General features: G+C 56.4%; 1 protein-coding gene across 10 annotated transcripts in view; it reads right to left on the bottom strand.

Annotated features, from left to right (window-relative positions):
* CCDC57 (coiled-coil domain containing 57) overlaps positions 1 to 21,845 on the bottom strand; it is a 102,519-nt gene extending 80,674 nt beyond the window's left edge. For 6 of the 10 annotated variants that reach the window (XR_008293946.1, XM_053211502.1, XM_053211503.1 and 3 more), the window contains exons 1-4: positions 21,683 to 21,842; positions 10,744 to 11,633; positions 8,117 to 8,225; positions 1,233 to 1,334 (exon numbers count right to left, since the gene is read on the bottom strand). Coding sequence is in view for 9 of the 10 variants with exons in the window: in XM_053211502.1 (XP_053067477.1) it covers positions 1,233 to 1,334; positions 8,117 to 8,225; positions 10,744 to 11,150 (618 nt within the window). In the remaining variant the exon portion in view is untranslated. Of the gene's footprint in view, positions 1 to 1,232; positions 1,335 to 1,902; positions 2,128 to 8,116; positions 8,226 to 10,743; positions 11,634 to 21,649 lie in introns of those variants that run through there. The other 4 variants (XM_053211500.1, XM_053211499.1, XM_053211504.1 and 1 more) reach the window with 4 other exon arrangements.
* Positions 21,846 to 22,296: the final 451 nt, after the last annotated feature.

The following is a 22,296-nucleotide window of genomic DNA, read 5'->3' on the forward strand; positions in this document are numbered from 1 at the left end:
GCGCAGCGAATGTGCGGGGCAGCGCGGCCACCTGGGCGGGCCCGCGGCCCACTGGCGCCGGCACAGTGTTACGATTGCACCTGGCTTCCTGCCTCATCGGTGAATACTAAACACTCGAATCCAGCACTTAGGTGGAGAGTGGAAGACCGCGCTCCCCACACGCTCCATCTTACAAGAACCTTGCGGGGCCTCGGTTTCCTCAGCTGTAAGCTGCGGGTGACGTAACGGCTGCAGCGCCCCAATCAGCTGGTGTGTGTCCACTGCGGCCTGTGTAACAGCCCCGCAGGGCAGACGGGGGTGGGGCGGGCCTGCAACGTCCCCGGCCCCACGACCCCTGCCGCCCTCCGCTGACGGCAGCGCCCACCCCACCGCGGAGCCCAGGGTGCGGCCCTGCGTGTGCTGCCTGCTGTCTGGCCCGGGACTCCTAGAAGTCACCAGGCGGCCTCGTGAGGGTCCCTGTGGGTCCTTCTGGGGGTGGGGCTGCGGTACCCATGCAGAGGTGCCCCTTGCAGGGGGCGGGGGGCACTAAGGGAAGAGCTAAGGTCCCGGCCAGACGGTGAGGTTGGGCTGGGCCCTGCCCGGCCTAGACACAGCCACGCAGAGCTGCCAGGGTTCTTGGGGCCCCTGGCTGACTGGGTGCTGCCCCCTGGACCGTGGCACCGTGGGAAGGCTGGCGGCCTGGGAAGACCCTCACTGGGCACTACAGCAGGGGTCTCTCACGGGCACCTGCTGAACGCCCACGCGGTGTAACCCACACGGGGGGGTGGCGGCCTCGGGCCAGGTGCCAGCCCTGCTTCCCGCTCCCCCACGCCACCTCCCACTCCCTCAGGGCCGGTCCCTGCGTCTGTGCCAAAGGCCGGGCGTGCACGCGAGTGCGCCCCAGCAGCACCTGGCTGGTGTGTTAAAGAACCCACGTTCAGGAAGGGCGGCCAGCGCCCTGGCCGGGGGCAGGAGCCGCACACGGACCCCAACCACTGGCCCGGCCTCCTCCGCCCTAAATGGATGAGCACCACCCCCCACCGGCCCAGCTGAGCTCGTGGAGCACACAGGTGGATGGCGGGGGGTCTCGCGGGGATCGGGGGGACAGCCTACCCGGGTGGGGGCCCACTTCCCCAGGCAGGGGCAACCAGAGCAGTGGCGCCAGCCCTCCTGTCGCATCACCCCGCCGCCCGGCCCAGAGGCGGCCTCCCTGCTCCCGAGCGGGAACGGTCACGGCCCGAGGGCCGCCGCACCTTGAGCTCGTGTGTCAGGACCTCGTTGCTCATGCGGTCAGCCTGCAGGCGGAACTCGTGCTCCCTCTTCTGCATCTCGGACTCCCGCTCCAGCAGCAGCTCCTGAATCAGGACGGGACCGCGGTGAGAAGAGACGGCGGTACCCACGCGGAAATCACGGCCACGACCAGGCGCCAGGCGGGCGGGCCCAAAGCCGGCAGGACGCAGAGATCCTCCCTGGTGGCAGGGGCGCCTGTCACGCTCGTCTAAAGCACCTCAGCGGGCCCGTGGTGTCAGATTGCCTCGATGGACATGAGCACCCGCTGAGCCACTGGGCCTGTCCTGGGGGCACACAGACAAAGACCCGCTGGGGGCTTGGGACAGGGACCCCGGTCCGCTCATCCTGCCCCTGCACGGGCGCAGCGCTGCCGACAGCTTTCTGGGTGGTTCCCGCTGCATCCCCACGTAGCACACCCACGCCACCGTGAGCCCGCCCGTGTCCTGTGCTCTCTGCTGGCTCCTCGCCAGGATGGGCAGTAGAGAGGCCCATCCCACACGTCCTGACGTGGCACCCACGGTCCGTGAGGCCTGCTCTGTGAGGAGGCCGCCTCCTGTCCCCCAGGCTCCCCCCACAGGCTGGACCTAAAACATCGCTGCGGCATCATGAGGATCGTGAGGCTAGAACGCTCACTGTGCACCACCAGTGAGCTGTGAGCCTGGTTCAGATGGGCAGCCCGCTATTTCTCCGGGACTTCCGGCTACCGTGCCCTTCCCTTCCCCTCGTGCCACTCTGTTCCCTCCCACCCCTTAGTGCCGTCCACTCGGGCAGCGTGACTGACTCTCGTTCTCTAGGCTCGACGCTCTGCCCAGGCTGCTCTTCACGGGCCCTGTGCGCTCGCCAGGGCTCCCAAGCCCCTTCCTCTGGGGTGCGCTCCTGCGGGGAAGACCCTCCGCCCCTCCGCCCCTCCGGGGGGCTGAAAGCCCAGCCCCAGCCTGGACCAGGCCCACCGGCTCCAGCGGAGCCCTCGAGGAGCAGGAGGCTGCCAGCTCAGGGCCCCATCCTCCTGGAGGCCTTCTCCAGCTCCAATCTCTCGGTTCCCACCGTTCTGAACTTGGGAGGGAACGGAGGCGGCTGCAGGTGGAGCCCTCGGTCACAGGCCGGGCCCGCAAAGCTGCTCCCCGGAGACTCCCCGGAGCCTGGCATCTGCAGGAGTCTCCCCGCCCCTGCGCGGGCAGACCCATCTGCCGTCCTCAGCCGCGGCTGGGAAGCGGGACAGGCTGTGTCCAGTGTCCCCTCTGTGGGTTTCCAGATGCCTCTGAAACACCTCCCACTTGCTGCTCGGGCCTCTGCAGGCCTTTTGTTCTCAAGTCCCTGTCCTGAGAAGCGACCAGACCATCTCAATAGTCTCCCCTTCCTGTTTTCCACTGTATGTTTCTGGAATGTGACCACTGAATTGGACATCCTGATTTACCCTCCACGTCTCTTAGATTTTCTCCCAGATTTTGTCTTTTTTGGTCTATGTTCTGAGTTAATTTCTTTAAAAATACTTTTAATTGTCAGAATTCTTTCTTGATCTGTGATTGGCCCTTCCTCCCAGCATCTTGTTCTTGGGTTCAGATGCAAAACACATCTCTGGTGGCACTAATCACGGGAAGCCCCCACAACGCACCCTGAGACCCTGAAAACTACGACGCATCAGGAGGAGTGGCTGACCCTGTCCTCACCCCACTCTGGACCGGCTGAAGGGCAGGGGGAGTCACAGAATCACTGGTTGGTCAATGGACATCGAGGCCGGCAAGGACAACCAGATGCCTGCGTGGGCACGTCCAGCCTGGGCCGGATGCCTCCTGCTGACCGCCCAGGAGCCTCACATCTGAAGTGGGCACACGGTGGCGGGCTACAGGACCAGTGACTGAGCAATCATCTCTGTTCTATTCAGGGTCATTCTCCCTGTTATTCTCAGCTCCTTTTCCATGGGGCTGGCAATTCTCAAACGTCCCAGCTGTCAGCACAGAGCCCACTTCAGATCCTCTGTCCAACCCACCCCTGCCTCCCCTCTGCGCACGCTCTCTCGCTTTCAAAAATAAATAAATATTAAAAAAAAAAAGAAAAGAAATATAAGCAGCTCACTGGAATGTCATCAAAATTATATCACCTGCTGTTCATAAGACACTGTTAAGGAAAGGAAAACACCAGGCCCAGAATGGGAGAAAATTGTAATATATGTACCTAAGAACTTGATTCCAGAATATATAAAGAACTCTAACAAATCAATTACATGATGGCAAATAATCCACCTTTTAAAAAGGGCAAAAAGGTGAACAGACACTTCACACAAAAAAATATATTAACGGCCAACAAACACACGGAAAGATGCATAAACATCGACCGAGGACAAGAAAATGAAAACCACAGCAAGACACCACGACTCGCCCCTAAAATGGCTGAAATGGGAAAAGCTGAAAATACTCTGTGCCGACAAGGACGCCGAGCAGCTAAAATTCTAATCTGCTGGCGCTGGGAGGAACACAAAATGGTACAAACGTCTCGGAAAACAGGTCGGTGATTTCTTACAAAGTCAAATACTCCCCTAGCACACAAGCCAGAAACTCTACTCCCAAGTTATTTACCCAAATAAATGCAGGCCTGCCAAGAACGGCCACAGCAACTTGATTCTTAACGGCCTCAAACTGGAAATGACGCAAATGTCGAAACGTCCACGCGCAGGTGAGGAGCCGGCCGGTACAGTCACACGTCCCCGCAACGGCAGGAAGCAGACCCGCGCGCGCCGGGGCCAGAGTGGCGCTCACTGACCACAAGGGCGCATGCTGGGACCGCAGGTGACGGGGGCGTCTGTCTCGGCCCTTACACGGGTGCATGTACTGTATGTAAATCGCTGAGCCGACTGGGGCACTGTCGCTGGATGGGGGTCCCACCTGTCAGCCCCACACCGCAGGCACCAGGGTCTACACCCGCGGCCTTCCTTCTCCCCAGATGGGCAGGTCCACGTGGTCATGGAGAAGTGTGCCGAGCTCCTGCCTGCTGGCTGCTCCGTCTGCACACGTGGGGGTGGCTGCCCATACACAGACCCCCAGCTGACGCCAGGCCAGCCCCCACCACACGTGGGGCCTGAGCTCCCTGCACCGCGTTCCCAACAGCCCCTCCCTGCGGGCTGCTGCGTCTCCAGCCGAGGCCCCTCCACTCCCTCCACTGCACGGCTCTCTCCGTGTGTAGTCTCTTACTGTCCATTCCCAATGGTCTCAGGCGAAGAGACAGCCCCACAGGGTCCACCTGCCCGTGGACTAGAGGCGTGGACGTGCTCGGTCCTCAGGAGAACAGGGACGCAGAAGCCACACTGAGGGGAAGCAGACTGGGCTGATGCAGAAAACCACAGTTCGTCTTGGTCTCTCCTGCCCTGAAATCTCATGGTGACCTGGCCCAGCCCTGCGGTCAGAGCAGAGGTGACGTCGGGCCCGTGAAGCCCATCCCCACGGAGAAGCACGCAGACAACACAGCACAGCAAGCAGGACCCCAAGTGACCCTGCTCTTGAAGAGACCTGGACAGACTCGGCTACGCAAAGGAGGCTCTGGGAGGAGGCTGAAGCCGGCCTGACAGTGTGGCCACACCCGCCACCGCCCTGGTCCGCCGTCTCCCGGGGAGGCAGGCGGGGGCCACACACCTGCCCAGCGACGTGCCCACGCTGGATCCCTGGATCTCGGAAGGTCAGCGGGAGCCTCAGAGATACTCAGAGAAGTACAATGGAAAGCATACTTCACTCTTTTTATCCTTTGAAAAGCAAAACGATGTATGAGAAGTCACATGAGTAACACTCACTGGGACCAGAATACAAAAATCATTTGGGATTCTTTCCTCCTAACATATTACAAGACCATGAAGCATTTGGTCTCTGCTCAAAGTTCTGCGGGCTGTGGGGGGCTGGGTCACGCGGCGGAGCTCTGGCCCGGGTGACAAGGGCCCTTCGCCCAGCCCCCAGAACAGTGCACCCCTATTCTCACCCCTCCTCTTGCTCCAGAGCGCCCACTCTCCTGCTGGTTCCCTGACAGGCCCCTCACCTCCCATCCTCCCACTGAAGGCTCTGCCCAGGCTCCCTGGTCTACACCTGCCCTTTGGCAATGCCCCAGGCTCCCAGCTCATACCTCGTGGCCTCCCCATGCTGACCTCCGGAGTGCAAAGTCCCCTCTTACCCAACACACTGGCCGGGACGTCCAGGAGCCACCTCCCACGCAGTCTGACATCATTGGCGTTCTACCCAGGGCTGCTGCCTGTGAGCCCTACACGGCCACCAGCACCTCAGCCCCCCTCGACCTTGAAGGCCTGCCCTAGGCCCCCCAGGTGTGCCCTCCACACACGTTGCCACTGGCAGACTTCTGCTAACAAGCCCTCTTCCTGACCGCCCTCCTTAAAAAGGCCAGCCCCACCAGCCTGCCTCACTGTGTCATGCAGGTGACACCCTTGGGACATTCCACCAGAGACTACACCCTTCAGGTGTCCATCTCGCCCCATGGAGGGCCAGCTCGCCCACACGCTAACTCTGGGCCTGGGAGGACGCCTAGCACACGGTTGTGTTAAAAAATATTTGTTGGGGCACCTGGGTGGCTCAGTAGGTTAAGCATCTGACTTCAGCTCAGGTCATGATCTCACAGTTCATGGGTTCGAGCCTCACACCGGGCTCTGTGCTGACAGCTCAGAGCCTGGAGTCTACTTCGGATTCTGTCTCTCTCTCTCTCTCTCTCTCTCTCTCTCTCTCAAAAATAAAAAACATTTAAAAAATTTAAAAAAAATTTTTTCTGCTAAATGAACGAATAAATCAATCATTCCATTTCTACTCCAGTGGCTTCTAATCCTGTGATGCTAACCAACACAGGGGGAAAAAAGAAAAAAAGCTTCCCTTCAGCCCACTGCCTACAACTCGCGGGTACAGTAAGACTCAAACAGACCAACTCAGTTCCCTTTATCTTGTATTTCATTTTTCAGGAGAAAAACCATTATCACCGTTGAGTCAATTCTACCTTCTGAAAAGCCAGTAATGGACACAGATCCTTAGAAACAAGAAACAGGAAACCCTGAAGCCAATGAGCACGTAAGAGCCTGGGTCAACCAGAGTCGGGGTCAAGCAAAAGCATCCCGCTCCCCGCGAACCCGCATGGGCTCAGACTGTTCCAGAACCACGTTAGACAAATGCTACCACATTCCCAGCGGCCACCTTGGGTGCAACACCAGAGCTGGGGAGTTTAAACATCGTTTCCTTCCTTCCAGAAGTAGGGCCGGTAGGAAAACCAGCATTCCCCATGGCTGTGAGGGGCCCTCCTGACTGACGGGGGAGCTGGAGCCAGAGCCTGCCTGGGGCACAGCAGAGGCCCGGCCCAGCCGACCACCATTCCCCAGGGTCATCGCTGCCTCCAGGGGCCGCTGAGTGCCTGCCTGCTAACTGGGACGGCCCACCACTGCCCAGGGCCTTTTGGAAATTCCTCTGGACGTGACCCTGGTGCTGACTCAGGAAACCTCCTCACCTCCCGGTGAAGTCACAACTGCTCTTTCCTTCATCCCGCTGCTCGGGCCCCAGTTTCATGCCCTAACAACTTGAGCCATTTCCAAAATCAAATCCATCCATAATGGACAAAGTTCTTTAGTTCCAGAAAACTCTAAAAGAAATCCTCTGCAGGAGATTTCAAAAGCTCTTTCTCCTTAGTTCAGAATGACATATATATCTCATTTTGGTGGGTCTCTGGAATTTCCCTGTCCGTGTGGATTCCCCGTACGCACGCCTGTTACACTTGGTTTTCTCCTCTTAACCCGTCTCATGTCAATCTGACTCTTTTTTTTTTTTTTTATGTTTATTTATTGTTGAGACAGAGAGAGACAGAGCATGAACGGGGGAGGGGCAGAGAGAGAGGGAGACACAGAATTGGAAGCAGGCTCCAGGCTCCGAGCCATCTGCCCAGAGCCCGACGTGGGGCTTGAACTCACGGACTGCGAGATCGTGACCTGAGCTGAAGTCGGACGCTCAACCGACTGAGCCACCCAGGCGCCCCTGACTCTTATTTTAAGTAGAGGACCCTTGAGGGGACAGGAGTTCTGGCTCCCCGACAAGAGCAATCCCAGGGCAGGAGAACAGTGGTAAGAGCTTACACCCCGGAGACATCCTGGACTCATATGACATCTGTGCCGTGTATGAAGAGGATCCCGGGCAGGTTGGTCACTGATTCTGGGCTCAGTCCCCCACCTGTAAATATCTGGTCAAAACCGTGTCCCTGCTGTGAGGAGCACAAGGACCTTCGTGGATGCAGTTTCCATGAACACTGCTGTTGCTATCAGGACAGCAGCTCAGCACGTGCTCCATGGAGACCAGGGGGCCTGTCACCCCAGCACCTGCATCCATGCGGCTCCACAAGTGAGAACGGGCCCCTTCGGCCAAAACCCAACGCAGCTGAGTCCGTCAGACGTGCAGGCTGGGTTTCAGTGTCACGGAGGGGAAACCGTGGTGACAGGCTTAAGCACCACCTGCCAGCCGGCACAACTCTGTCGAAACTTAGGATTGGCCACCTATGGTTTTCCCCAAAAGAAATACAGTGACCACGCTGTGAGTCCCCAGCTCTTTTCTACAGTAAGTAACTCAAATTTTAACTTTTCAATACTTTTTTCTAAAATAAATAAGGGAGACAACGTGTATCCTTTTGTGAGGAAAGAGACACCCAGGGAGTTACTACAGACGAAGGTTCAGACGCCTGCCACATCCCCCAGCCCACCCCAGAATGGAAATCTGCCCCAGTAATTCAACGCGGACCCCATGGATACCACACAGTTAACCAAAAGGCCGACTTTCCCTCAACAACTCGGTTTCCAGCCGGCAGCTGAGACGGGGCCGTGGTCGGAACGTCCTACCTGCCTCTGCAGAGCAAGTTCACCATCCAGCTCCTCGAGCTTCCTCTCCAGCCTCCATTTCAGGTTTTCATACTGCTCCCGCTGCTGGTCGATCTCACCGTTCTTCTCACTATGCAAACATTGCAGCGTTAACAAAAGTCCTGCTGAAGAGTCCACGGGACCCGCGCGCGACACACCGCACGGGCCACTGCCTGCACAGAGAGCCTGGAATGGAGTCCAGAGTCGCACAGCACAATTCCCAAAGTGTCCAGTCACAAGCAAAAGGCACCAAGAACCGGGAAGAGAAAAGGCAGTCACAGGTGCTAACACCAAGATGACACAGATGTTCAAATTCTCTAATAAGGACTTTAGAACAGCCATTAATTATTTAAGGCGCTCCAACAAGCAGTTTAGTGCAGCCTTAGAAAAACTCACAAAGAATCAAACAGAAACTGAGAACGAAGAGGTACCGTAACCGAACAGAAGGTTCGCCGGGCGGCTTAACGGCCGAGTGAATGTGACAACATGACAGAGAAAAGAATCCATGAACTTGAAACCAGAACAACAGAAATCACCCCATCAAATAACACAGAGAAACAGACTGGAAAAAATGAGCAGAGCCCAGGGAGCTGAGGGACAGCCACAAAAGCTGAGTGTTGGTGCCACTGAGTCCCAGAATGGAGGGAAAAAGAAGAGAGCTGAAATGTACTGGAAGAAGTCATGGATGAACATGTCTCAAATTTGTCAAAAAAAAAAAAAAAAAAGACAGAGACAGAGAAAAGAAAGACAGAAAGAAAAAAAAGAATAGGCAAATAAATGACCCGAGGAGACACTTTAAAATGTAGAGCACTTGGGGCACCTGGGTGGTATGCGGTCAGTTAAGTGACCGACTCCTGATTTTGGACCAGGTCATGATCTCACGTTTCTTGGGACCGAGCCCCACACTGGGCTCTGCGCTGACAGCGGGGAGCCTGCTTGGGATTCTCTGTCTCTCCCTCTTTCTCTGCCCCTCCCGTGTGTCTCTCTCACAAAATAAATAAATAAACATTAAAAAAATGATAAAACGTACAGCACTCCAAGAAGGATGCTTGAAACTCAGCGTGTCCACGGAGGGCAAGCGGGCCCACATGTCGCAACGTTAAAAGCACCTGCCACTCATGCTACAGGTACATCACGGTGTAATTTTTAACGATGAAGTTGGAGAACAGCCAGAATGCCAACACCCATCCTGCAGGGGCAGGTTACGGGGCCCCTCCCCGGCTCCGGGGGACGCTGACCTTGGCCGAACTCTGCATCTCTGTTCCCTGGCCCCCCAGTGAGGTGGCGTGGGGTGCGAACATCACGCACCACGCCGCCTGAACAAATGGCGGGCTTCCTCACACGCTGCATCGGAGCTGGGAGAATCAGCAGAGGGCCACGAACACCTCGGGCTTCTGGGCTTCCAGGCTTCCCTCTCGGGACCCTGGAAACTGTGCCTGTGTGTTGTTACAGGAGGCTGTTGTTACAGAGCCTGTGGGCCAGAGGCTTGTGAGCCGACGTGGGCCCGCACCCAACTGAGGGAGGTCTCCCCTCACGCCCAACCTGCCACAGAGCCCGGAACGAACAGGCCCAGAATCCACTAAGAGGGCCAGGGAGCCATCTGAAAAGATGTGGCAGAGCTCAGCGCATGACACGAAGAATAGCTTCCCGGATAGATGGGAAACCGCCACGGGCAGGTTGTGGGCAGCGTGTGCGGGACACGACTTTGTGGGCGTAAAAGCGAGCTCTCCTGGAGGGAACACAACGGACCCCTCCGGCAGCTTTCCCTTTTCACCGGACCATCTTCACCTCACGGTACAAGTCATGGTCATGACAAGAATATCCTTACCATTGCGATTTTTTTAACAAGTGCTTTAAGCACGTACGTAACAACATGAGAAACTATTCAGGGGCCGCCTGGGGGGCTCAGTGGGTTAAGCTCCGACTTTGGCTCAGGTCACGATCTCGCGGTTCGTGAGTTCCAGCCCCACGTTGGGCTTTGTGCCGACAGCCCAGAGCCTGGAGCCTGCTTCGGATTCTTAGGATTCTGTCTCCCTCTCTCCTTCTGCCCCTCCCCTACTCGCACACTCGTGTGTATTCTCTCTCTCAAGATAAACAAACCTAAAAAAACAAACCGCTATTTAGGACCCCATTCAGTGACAAGAGAACCTGCAGGATGCGGCCCACCGCTCTGTGCACACACAACACACTCTCGCGTGTACACACACACGTGCACGCACACGCACACACCAGGGAGGTGGACCCCAAGTGTTAACGTGACATCACGAACGTACACGCTGAAATCGGGGGAAGGACACCAGATTTTTAAATGAAACCGGTCGTATCTGTCTTCCCGCTGGGGAGCCGGGGAGCAGCCATGACAAGCGTGTGACAGTGAGCGGCCTCCCGGGGGGCCCAGCCAACGGGACCCTCTGACCCGAGCTGGGTTCCTGGTCAGCCTGTCTCAAGTGAGCTCACGGAGTTTGGGGATTGAAACATATTTTGCATCATTAAGAGTCACGAACTCGAACAGCTTTTATTGAAATGATACAGATTTGTCATCCGTGGAGAAAACGGCCAGCGTTTCAAGCAGTGTCCCGTTCGTCCCCCGCGCCGCGGGGCCGCCTCACCTGTGCGCGCGCTCCAGCTCCAGCCGGTGCTCCTCCAAGTTCAGCTGGTGCCGCCGCTGCAGGTCGTCCAGCCGCCGGGCCTCGCTGGCCAGCGCCCGCCTCAGCCGGGCCGCCTCCATCCTCAGCTCGCTCACCTCCGCCTGCCGCGCCTCCTCCCGGGCCCGGGCCTGGGCGAACGCGGTGTCATAGCGCTCCAGCTCGCGGTCCCGCTCGTCCAGCACCTGCAGGTTGTAGACGAAGTCCTCCCGCAGGCGCCGCAGCGCCCCCTGCGCCTCGTGCAGCTGGCTGTGCGCGTCCTGCAGCGCGGCCTCCTGCAGCTGGCAGCGGTGGGCCCGCAGCGCCCTCCACTCCTCCTCCTTGCGAGCCAGCAGCTGGCCCAGGGCCTGCTCCGAGGGCGGCGGCAGCATCGGGGCAGCTGCGGCGGGGGAGGGGGGCGCAGAGTCAGGGGCTCTGGCCGTCCTTCCGCCGCGCCCCCCCCTCAGATCCCCATCTGTGGCATCGCTGTCGCCAAGCGGGAGGACGCTCGGGGCCAGTGAGCAGCTGTGTGGTCACACGTACCTTCCGAAGGGCCCTTTCTACCCTATCCTCGCCCTGCAGCAGAGGGAGCGGGGCAGGATGTCTAGGAGGACCACCGAGGAAGGGAAGACGGGGACCGGCCGCTCACCGACGAGAGCCAGGTCCTTGGAACAGGCTCGCGAAGCGCTCTCCCACTTTGCAGATGAGAAAACGAGGCAGCGAAGGAGCTGAGAGAGGACTGGAGCCCAGAAGCTTCCGAGAGCCAGCCGCCCGCCCGTCGCGCACACGGCTCCGCTCGGGGGGCGCTCCCCCCGCCGCACTCGAGCAGCTTCCTCTGCTCTCTTATCTCCAATCCGTCGCGGAGTGGCGCTTCTCTGAAACACAATAAAAATAAAGCGCCGGAGGAAAATAAGATGAAAAAACAAAGGCATATAACACACAAGTCCGAGTCTTTAACATTCAGAGTCCACAGCATAAAGCTCCTTCGTCAAACTGCTCTAAGTGTCTAAGACCTCTCGCTCCTCCGTCTCTGCCAAGGACGGGCCGCGGGGCTGCGTGGGAGGTGTGGGCAAGGGCTGCCCTTCGCCAGGTGAGCCCGAGGCCACACAGACCGCTGAGGGCGCATCACCTGGCACAGAAGGGGTGGATCCCCACGTGTAAAACCACGTGGTGCTCCGGGCCGTGACCTACAGGAACAGGCCGGAGGCCTCACAGCGAGCCCAGAGGGTAGGCAGGCTGGGCCCAAGGGCCACTGTCACCCTGGGGACAGACAGCAGCCCTTCTCTGACAACACCTTTCCAGAAGGGCCGGGAGCCTTCCAGGCAGGCATCCAGAAGTGACATTTGAGTACCACTGTCATCCCAAAGAATCTAAAATGGGGGTGCCTGGGTGGCTCAGTCGGACGGGGGGAGAGGGACAGTGGGCGGGACTTCAGAGGCCTGAGGTGACGCTCGGAAAGGGGGTCACAGAGGTTACAGTGCAGCCACGCCTGAAGTGGTCCCCACAGCATCAACACCGGTCGACCCTGGTCAGCATATGGGAAACACCGACAAACTCAGAAACAGGAGAACTAAAGGGGCTACTTACTGCTTTTTGTTTTCTTTACGGTAACTCTAGAATTCTTACGCGAGCTACCGCTCTCTGGTCAGCAACACTAAATCAGCAATACTACTTTTGGGGGCAGGAAGTTCACTTCACTCCTGAAGTTACTAAGAACAAAAACCACCAACAAAAAATTATCCATATACCCAATCTGTTACTATAACATTTTGGTAATAGAATGAAAAAAAACCCAATAAATTCACAAGCATTGGTAGCACGCTGCCTGAGGGGCACGTCTTCTGCTATCACCACACGGGTCTCTGGCCCAATGAGTGGAGTTTGACAGTAATTCTGGCTACAAGTGGGAGGGAGGGAGGGAGGGAGGGAGGGAGGAAGGAAGGAAGGAAGGAAGGAAGGAAGGAAGGAAGGAAGGAAGGAAGGAAGGAAAAAGTAAAAGAGAAACTGTCAAGATGGTCCTGGCCGGTATTGGAAAATCCCCAGATACTGTCAGGACCCCAGAAATAACGTGCCTTTCACAGGAAATGGGTGCCATGTGCTCAGCCACCCCAGCCAACAGTAGAGACACTCGACCAGGTTTTGAGCACACGTCAGCTGAGCTCACAGAACAGTGCTTAGGACACAGAAAGGGAGAGGGGAAAACAACGTGATAACCATCAAAATCGGGCAACAGAGGCCACGCAACCAGCGCGTCTCAGACGACGGAGGACAAAGTACCAAGAACAGGCTCGAGCACGGGGCCCACGAGTCTGGTAAGGAAAAAGCAAGGCGATTTCCCAGGCGAAGCCAGTATCTTCTCGGCACCGACACCAGACCTGAATGACTCCCTTACGAAGGTCCTCCTACAAGAGCAGTGAGACGTGTAGGACGGCGCTGGCCAGCCCCTCCCACAGAGGGCAGCGGGTGTCGAGGGCTCAGTGGGACACAGGCTCTGCGCCAACCCCTCAGCTCAGACACGGACGGCGCAGGCTGGGTCTGGCCCACAGGCCTGCTCTGTGGAGGGGACACTGTTCTCAGCATCGTGTGACAGGCCCTGGTAGCCCCTAGCCCAGCCAGTCTTGGGGCGACTCTGCAAGAGAGAGGAGCAGCTGAGTCCGGAGGGCCCGCACAGGGCTGTGGAGACAGCGGGACCCAGCGATACGCCACGTAGTAAGGAATACGTGTTGGCTTCATTTGCGGTTCCTGGCACACACCTCCGAAGACCCTCACCACGCCGAGCAACGCGAGCTACGGGGGCAGCTGCTGTTAGCTTAGTTTTTGTGCCCAGGTCCTGAAACGATCCCAGGTGAAAGGGTATCTTCTGTTTCTCCGCCCCTGGGCTTATGAGGGGACTCTGGAGCCGGCTGCCGGGGGAGCCAACCTGGGGGCTGTGGGGCTGGGACTTTCCATCCCACCCCCCAACTTCCCTTCCAGCGGGAGGACAGGGGCTGGAGGCTGACCCATCACCCATGGCCCACAGCTCAATCAGTCACGCCTGTGTGACGACCTCCACAGAAACCCTCGGCGAAGGGGTCGGGGAGCACACAGAGGTGCCCTGAGATGGCACGGAAGGTCTGCCTCCCAGACACTTCACCCGTTGCACCCGTTCCATCTGGCTGTCCCTGAGTCATACCCTTTAGAATATGCTGGGGAGCTACAAAGAACGTTCCTGAGCTCTGTGAGCTGCTCTAGCAAGCTGAACCCGAAGAGGGGTCGTCGAGGGGTCTTCTGATGTAGAGGCGTCCGGGCGGGGTCGGTCTTGCGGGACGGAGCCCTGAACCTAACCTGTGGGGTCCGTGCTAACCCCAGGCAGTCACTCGGAACCAAGTTCAACCGCAGAGGATGCTTGGTGGAGGAAAAGGCCCCGCACACACGCAGGCCGAGCTCCCGGAGCGGAAGGGAGGCCTGGGAGGCAGAGGCATGATCGCCAGGGGCAGCCGAGGTCTCCGCCCTGCAGGTTCTGGAGCAGGGCAGCGCCCCTCCGCAGCCCCATTCCTGCTAGCCTCCGGGCCTCGCCCAGTAAGCCGGCTTCAACCTGCCCTCGGCTGCGACACACCCATCCAGCACCTGCCTGCCACCCGAGCGCCACCCCAGGCTCCTGCGCCCCAGTTTCCTTGGCTCCTTCCAAGGCACCCCTCTATCCTGCTGCCCAAGCTAAACACGTGGGATTAGCCTTGACTTCCCGCTTCCTCTCCTCCCCACGCACCTTGGCCACCATCCAGGGCTCTCGCTGCAAGACCCCTGGACTGGCCCCTCTGCTCCACTCGCTCAGGGGTGCCAAAGGGATCCTGTAAGTGGAAGGAAAAAGGCTAACTGCCCAGGGCTTCCCGTTCCACATAGTCCTGTTCTCTCAGGGCTGGGACACGTCAGGCCCTGGAGCCCAGCACCTGCTGCCATGTGCCGGGTGGGGTCAGACCCCCAGGTGGCTCCACTACAGGGAACGGCCCCCTGTCTGCTGAAGCACCTGGCCTGCCCTGGCCTCCCTGGTCATGGTTTCTCTCAATCCCGAACACCCAAGCACCCCACGCTCCGATCACCAGCCCTCACCCTTCAGATGTGTTAATGGATGTATAAATGAATCACAGAAAAACTATAGACTCACTTTTAAAAGTGTTTCATTCAGTAATAAAGGAAGCTACTGGCTTCAAGTTCAGTCAGTGGCCAAGCACCTTCCCCAAGCAGACAGCTAGGATGTGCAGAGGGCACCTCGGACTGGGTTCTGAGCCCCAAGCCCCAGCACACAGAAGGTGATGACAACGGTTCATTTCATCCAGGAGCAAACCTCTCCGATTATATTTCAGGTGCTACAACTGTGTAACCAGAAAAACTGAGGCTGGTAATATAAAATTCCACCAGACACAGTTCCCTTTCTTAAATTCATCCATTTACTCATTTAAAAAGTATCTGTTTAGCACTCAGTAGGTGCCAGGGACTGTTTTACCTACTGGAGACAGACAGTAAGGTCACTGCACCGATGGTCTGTCTGTCAGCCTGGGGCAAGATGAGAGCGGCTGAGGACACGGGGCGACTCTGCACAGAGGCCAGGGAAGCCCACGAGGGAAGAGCAGGAAGGGGTTCTGCGTGGCCTCTATGAGGCTTGCACGTCCCGGCCAGGTCACAGTCCCTGTGCTGGCTAGAGGGCTCCCAGGACCACGGGGAAACCGGGGTTACGGCAGGCCAGCCACAAAGCCCAGGGAGAGCCCTGGTGTGGAACTGGCAACCTCCACGGTTAGGGGTTTGTCCACACTGTCTATCTACTGGCTGCCCAAAACACCCAACACCCAACACACACACACACACACACACACACACACACACACACACACACACCCCAACTAGCAGGGGAGCTGTATGGGCGAGGGGCCAGTGTGGGGCCCAGGAGCTCTGGAGTCCGGCAGTCTTGTCAACAAAAACCGACACATAGGCCACCCACATGACTGCGCCCACTCACAGGGACAGGATCAGGATTCAAGCAAACACACACCAGTAAACAACGCCCCTGCTACCGTGATGACTCAGACTGTCTCCCCAAGTGCCCATGAGTCACCACTATGGTCCTTCACAGATAACACACCACGGTCTGTGAGGTCAACAGGCCTCCCTGCTTCTGGAGACTGCTCCTCAGCGCCCTGTCCTGTGTCACGGGCCCTGCCACCAGGTCTGCCTCTTAAATGCACTGGTTGCACAGCCACCCACAGGAGTTACTCTTGTAATACAGACAGCTGACCACATGATACCACGCACGTGGCTCTGGCCACCTGCAAGGTAAAGTTCAACCTGTTCGGCATAGTAAACGAAGAATGAGGGGACAGGGCCTGGCCCTTGCTGCCCACCGCGGCTCCCTCCCTAGAGAGACCAGCTTCTACCGTGCAGGCCAGATTCTATGGCACTCAGGACCCACAAGCAACCTGACACCGGTCCGGGTGCCCCTTTCCTCCTTACCCCATCACAGGGCAGCCTGCACCCTGCCGCCCTGTAAATCTCACCACAGGATAACCCTAAAAGCCCCGAGGCTGACATTAATGGGCTTTAAACATCACAGCTTCAGAGTCTGGACGCAATCTGCCTGTCAGCCAGCAGATGTCCCCGACAAGCACCCAGTTTTCAGGGGGAACCAGTGAAACTTATGGGGAAACGGCAGAAAGAAATCTCCACAGAAGGGAGAGACCCACAGTTAAGGTGGCTTTGTTTGCAGCATCCACAGTGTTCTAGGAGGGCCTGTGGGGTCAGCCGGGGGTGGAGCAGGGGCGCGCCAGGTCACGTCATCACTTCGATCTTCTCATTTGTAAGACACAGAGCTTTCTAACCCGTTTATCTCAGGCAGATGTCGTACAAAAGCACCTGCAGACCCCCGCGTGTTAGGAAGATGGAAACAGCCCCTCGTGAAAGCCCTCGTTTCCCACCCACAGAAAACCCGTTGGTCCCACACAGACGCAAGCCCCATCTGGAAGTCGACCTCAGTCATCAGTTCCTCTGAATGTGCCCCAGTGTTAAGACAGGGCTGCGAGGAGCATGGAGCAGTTTGGGACTCACTTGCCGGAGCCCCACCAGTGCTCTGCCGCGGGCGACCCTGACCACACGGGCCAGCCGGGTCGGAGGCCAGGGGGCAACACCTGGGGCTTGGCCTTCCACACTCAGCACAGGGAGGGAGAGGCTTCCAGTGAGATCCTCAGCTCCTCACAAACTAGGACAGAGCCAAAGACCGCCCGAGCTGCAGGTGGGGTCCGTGCCAAGTCTGCTTGACAGCCGGCTCCCCGGTTAAGAGGAAGGAGTTCAAGACAGAGGGTGAGTCCCAATGAACCACAAAGAGGCAGCAGGCAGATAAAGAGCTTTCCAAGCGCAGTGGGCTCTGCAGGGGGCTCCCCTTGCCCTGGGGGTGTCCCCACCTCCCCCACAGTGACTAGATGCAGGATGAACAGGAAAGGAGTGTGACAAGATGCTCCTGATCCACAAAGACCCTCCCCCTCACCTAGACCGCCAGATAGAGTAGAACACGTCGGAGATAAACCAGGGGGTTACCCAATCCACACACAGGATTAGGATTAATTAGAATTAATCGCCCTCTGCGGCTGACCAAAACTTTGAAGCAATTTCTTTTATAATAAACATTTGATAATTACTAATTGGAAAAGCATTGTGTAACCTCATTAAAACACAAGCAGTTACAGACTCTACAATTTACACAAAGGGGCCATTTGTAAAGGCTAAAAGTCGGTCACTAGACGCTTATGAACAGGCTGTTCACGCGCACTGGCCGAGCAGAGAGCCATCCAAAGCGGGGGTTTCTCTTTACCTCCTTCCCCTAAAGGACTGTGGCTCGGGATGGATGCATTCGGCTTTGGACTCGGCTACTAGTAAGATAAGTCCCTAACGCAGAACTCAGACCTACCTCACCAAGCAATGTCATCTTGCTGGAAGTATACTTAGTGAGCTTAATTTACAAACCACCTTTTGTGGTGCTCGAAGGCAAGTCCAGAGATGATGGCTCATCTGTTCTACACGCAACACGGGGGCTCAACGCCAGCCCCCCGAGAATGGGCCACCTGAGCTACACTCAGCACCCGCAATCTTCAAGGCTATCTAGGGGATGGATGAAAATCACACATCTGTGACCACGAGTCTGTGTTCCCACCTTTCACTGACTGCCAAACAGCACCCACAACCATTTGTAAACTCTGAAACAGGAGCGATGAGCCACCCGTAGGTCTGAATTCCACCAGGGGCCCTTGTGGGGAGTGAGGGGTGTGCGGCACTTTCCTATGTGAATTTACACCTGCCAAATCCCTTTGCCAAAACAAACAAAAACAAACATGGAGTAAATGAAAAATAAAATAATAAAGTAAAGGGAAACCGAATCATCTTCTAGCTAAGAGCTGCTGACTTTTTTTTCTTTATTTATTTAAGTAATCTACACCCAACATGGGGCTTGAACTCACAACCCTGAGATCAAGAGCCACTTTGCCTCCACCAATGGAGCCAGCCAGGTGCCCCAAGAGCTGCTGACTTTGAGAATCACATGGTTTGCATACCAAAGCTTAAAATCATCATGAAATACAGGGGCACCTGGGTGGCTCAGTCACTTGGGCGTCAGACTTCGGCTCAGGTCGTGATCCCACAGTTCCTGGGTTCGAGCCCCGTGTCAGGCTCTGTGCTGACAGGTCAGAGCCTGGAGCTTGCTTCAGATTCTCTGTGTCCCTCTCCTACTCACATTCTGTGTCTGTCTCAAAAATAAATAAACATTAAAAAAAAAAAACATAATGAGATACAAACAGAAACAACTGAATCTAACCTCATCACAAATGATTAATATAAATGCAAACGATACAAAACAAAAAATACGGGGCGCCCACGTGGCTCAGTCAGTTAGGCAACTGACTCTTGACTTCGGCTCAGGTCATGATCTCACGGTTTGTGAGACAGAGCTCCGTGTTGGGCTCCACGCTGACAGTGTGGAGCCAGCACGGGATTCTCTCTCCCTCTCTCACTACCCCTCCCTCTGCTCACGCACATGTGCACTCTCTCAAATAAAACATTAAAAAAAAAAAAAAACAGGGCACCTGAGTGGCTCAGTTGGTTAAGCATCCAGCTTCAGCTCAGGTCATGATCTCACGGTCCGGGAGTTCAAGCCCCACATTGGGCTCTGTGCTGACAGCTCAGGGCCTGGAGCTTACTTCGGATTCTGTGTCTCCCTCTCTGCCCCTCCCCCACTTGCACTCTGTCTCTGTCTCTCAAAAATAAACATTAAAAAAAAATGTAGAAAAAAAAAATGCCCTGGGGTTCCTGAGTGGCTCAGCGGGTTAAGCGCCTGATTTTGGTTCAGGTCATGACCTCGAGGTTCATGAGTTCGAGTCCCACATCAGGCTCTATGCTGATAGCTCAGAGCCTGGAGCCTACTTCAAATTATCTCTGCCCGTCCCCCACTCACACTCTCTCTCTCTCTCTCTCTCCAAAAAATAAATCGAAAAAAATATTTAAAAATTTTAAAAAATACACTAAAATAACTTCATAAAAACTTTATATATTGTAAGGATAAAAACAAAACAACTGTATGCAAATATTATCCTCTAATAGGTTTGTTTTTAACAGAAATATGGACTAGAAATTCTGAAATTACTTCATCTGTGGTCTAGGATTGAGCAAATAAGTAAATACATTGAGGACAAGAGGAACCAGATTTAGAGAGGAAAAGAAATGTAGAATGAACCTTGGGATAATTAATTGGAATTGGAGATATCAATATAAACTCACAGCCTTTAATATACACACAGATCTATACACTCAGAAATAGATACAGATGTGTCTGGTGTGAATAAATATAGGTTTCCTAGCTCCACCCACTGAGAAACCCAAAAGGCAACGACCCTCCAGTAGCAATAAAGCATACCTACAACCTGATCTTGTTTCTAAACACCTCCTTGGAAACTAAAAGGGGGGGGGCGCCTGGCTGGCTCACTCAGTGGAGCTTGCAACTCTTGATCTTGCGGTTATAGGTTCGAGCCCCAGGTTGGATGCAGAGCTGACTTGAAAATAATAAAATATCTTAAGAAAGAAAAGAAAAGAAAAGAAAAGAAAAGAAAAGAAAAGAAAAGAAAAGAAAAGAAAAGAAAAGAAAAGAAAAAAGAAAAAAGAGAAGAAAGAAGGAACTAAAAGGAAGCAGAGCTCCTTAGAGAAATGACTGACACAGGCCAGGTCAAGGAAACACAACATGAACCTGGTGCATCTGGTGGTGCCAGAAAATAAGGGCTCAAAAATGTTAGGGGACATGCTGAAAGGACACGGAAGCCAACCTGAGAAGCCTCCTAAAGCTCAAATCTGGAAAATCAGCAACAAAATAAATTATAGCAGTGGATTATAACCAATGGTGGTGGTGGGGGGGGAGACACAAAGTAAAAACATGTATACCAACATAAATGCATAGAAAAATGGCGAGAAGGGAAGGTTCTTGGGGCACCTGGCTGGCTCAGTCAGTACGGCCTGCGACTCTCAATCTCAGGATTGTGAGTTCAAGCCCCATGCCAGGTGCCTACTTTAATATATAGAAAGAATAATGGAAATTAAAAAAAATCTTCATTTGGTAAATATGATTAATAATAGTTTCAGAAAACACCCGTTTGTAATGGTAGAAAGTATGGTTAGAAACAAGTTATTTATATAGCCTCAAATTACCTCCCCACAAGGTGTTTATTACTTACAAACGAAAAAATAGTAACTTTATAAAGGAGACACCACCTAAGCCACTTAACCAAAGTGCCACCACTAATGGACAGAGCAGCATCACCTGCCTCCTGATACGACGCCCCGGAAGTGCACACCTTCGCTGTTGAGGCTTTCTTATAACAAATGCATAACCTGGAGCACGTTGCTGGCTCAGTCGGAAGAACTGTGACTCTTGATCTCAGGGGGTGGGGGGTCAGTTCGAGCTCCTTGCTGGGTGCAGCGACTACTTAAAAATCGGGCGCTGTGCTGACAGCTCGGAGCCTGGAGCCTGCTTGAAATTCTCTCTCTCTCTCTCTCTCTCTCTCTCTCTCTCTTTCTGCCCCTCCCCTGCTCTCCATCTCTCTCAAAATAAATAAATAAACTTTAAAAATAAATAAAAGTAAAATTAAAAAATGCACCTTGAAATTAATCACGAGGAAACCTAAGACAAACCCAAATTAAGGAGCATTCCACAAAACAGGTGGCTCCTAAAAAGTGACAGGAAGACTCAGGGATCGCTCCAGACTGCAGAAGAGTAAGGACCGGAATCCTCGAGAGTAAAGTCATGGAGCCGTATGTGCGGAGTCTGCAGGAACCCTGCTTCTGGAGGAGCGCTGCTAATTCCCTGGGTGCGCCACGAGACCTGCCCCGACCTGCCCGCAAGAGGAGACGTAACATTTGGGGGAATCTCTGCAAAACGTGCGGGGTAGTCTTTGTACTCCTTGTGCAACTTTTGTGAAAGTCTCAAATAATGGCGGGGGGTGGGGGGTGGGGGGTGGGCGGGAAATCTCTGGGCCAGGCGGCCTGGTTTGAGCCCATCCTCACCCGCCGCAGGGCTGGCGCAGGGCTGGCGCAGGGCTGCGGCGTCCCCACCTGCACGGCCCACCCGGGGTCGCTGTGGGAACCCAAAGGGCCCGAAACCCGCGAGGCGCGGCGGGTCTGCGGGGGAACCGCACGGCTCGGGGCGCGGGACCCCGCGGACCTGCCCCCCACTCCCACCCCCGGGGCGCCCGGCCGAGCCCAGGACCCCGCGGACCTGCCCCCGCCCCGGCCCAGAGTGCGGGGCCCCGCGGCCCGGGTCCGCCAGGACCACCAAATCTCGGGGGCTTCCAGCCAGACCCGTGAAAGGTGACCCGAAAAGCGGCAACGAGCGCACCTCCCACGCGAGGCGCCCAAGTCCGCGGCTCACCCGGAACGACCGTCCGCCGCAGCCTCCGGCCCCGCCGCGTTGCCATAGTGACCCGAGTCCGACGGCCGCGGTGCTGGCCCGCCCACTGCAGCGCTCCGACCCCACGGGAGGGAAACGCGAGGCAGGAAGCAGGGTTCCGGGCTCTTTTCGCCCGCCCCACGCGCAGGCGCCGATGGGACCTCCCGCCCACCTCTCCCGCCCACCCGACTCCCGGAGAGGATCCGCGGACTTCGCCAGGAGGGCGGGGCCGATGGCGAGGGTTGGGGGAGGCCGGAGGGGCTGAGGCTCCCCAGCTGGGCCCAGGGGAGGCAGGACGCGAGCTACTGGCTGCCTCCAAAGGCCCGGGCTGGGAGCTGCTCAGGCGGGGGCGAGACTGTACTGGAGAAGGAGAGGGGGCCGGGGCTGCACGAGGAGGGCGTGGGGGAGGGCCCAGAGCTGCAGGGGAGGGGGCCCGGGTTGTCCAGGGGACCGGGGACTTGGGGACGCACGACCCCCCCCCCTCCCTCCCCCTCCCAATCCCGCATCGCGCCTATAGGGCCCCTCTGCAGGGAAAGCCGCGGACTTGAGGACGGCGGGTGGGACTGCCCCAGCAAGCTTTGTGGGGTTGGGTTGTC

Source organism: Acinonyx jubatus, chromosome E1, assembly GCF_027475565.1.
Source record: "Acinonyx jubatus isolate Ajub_Pintada_27869175 chromosome E1, VMU_Ajub_asm_v1.0, whole genome shotgun sequence".
Lineage (NCBI taxonomy): Eukaryota > Metazoa > Chordata > Mammalia > Carnivora > Felidae > Acinonyx > Acinonyx jubatus.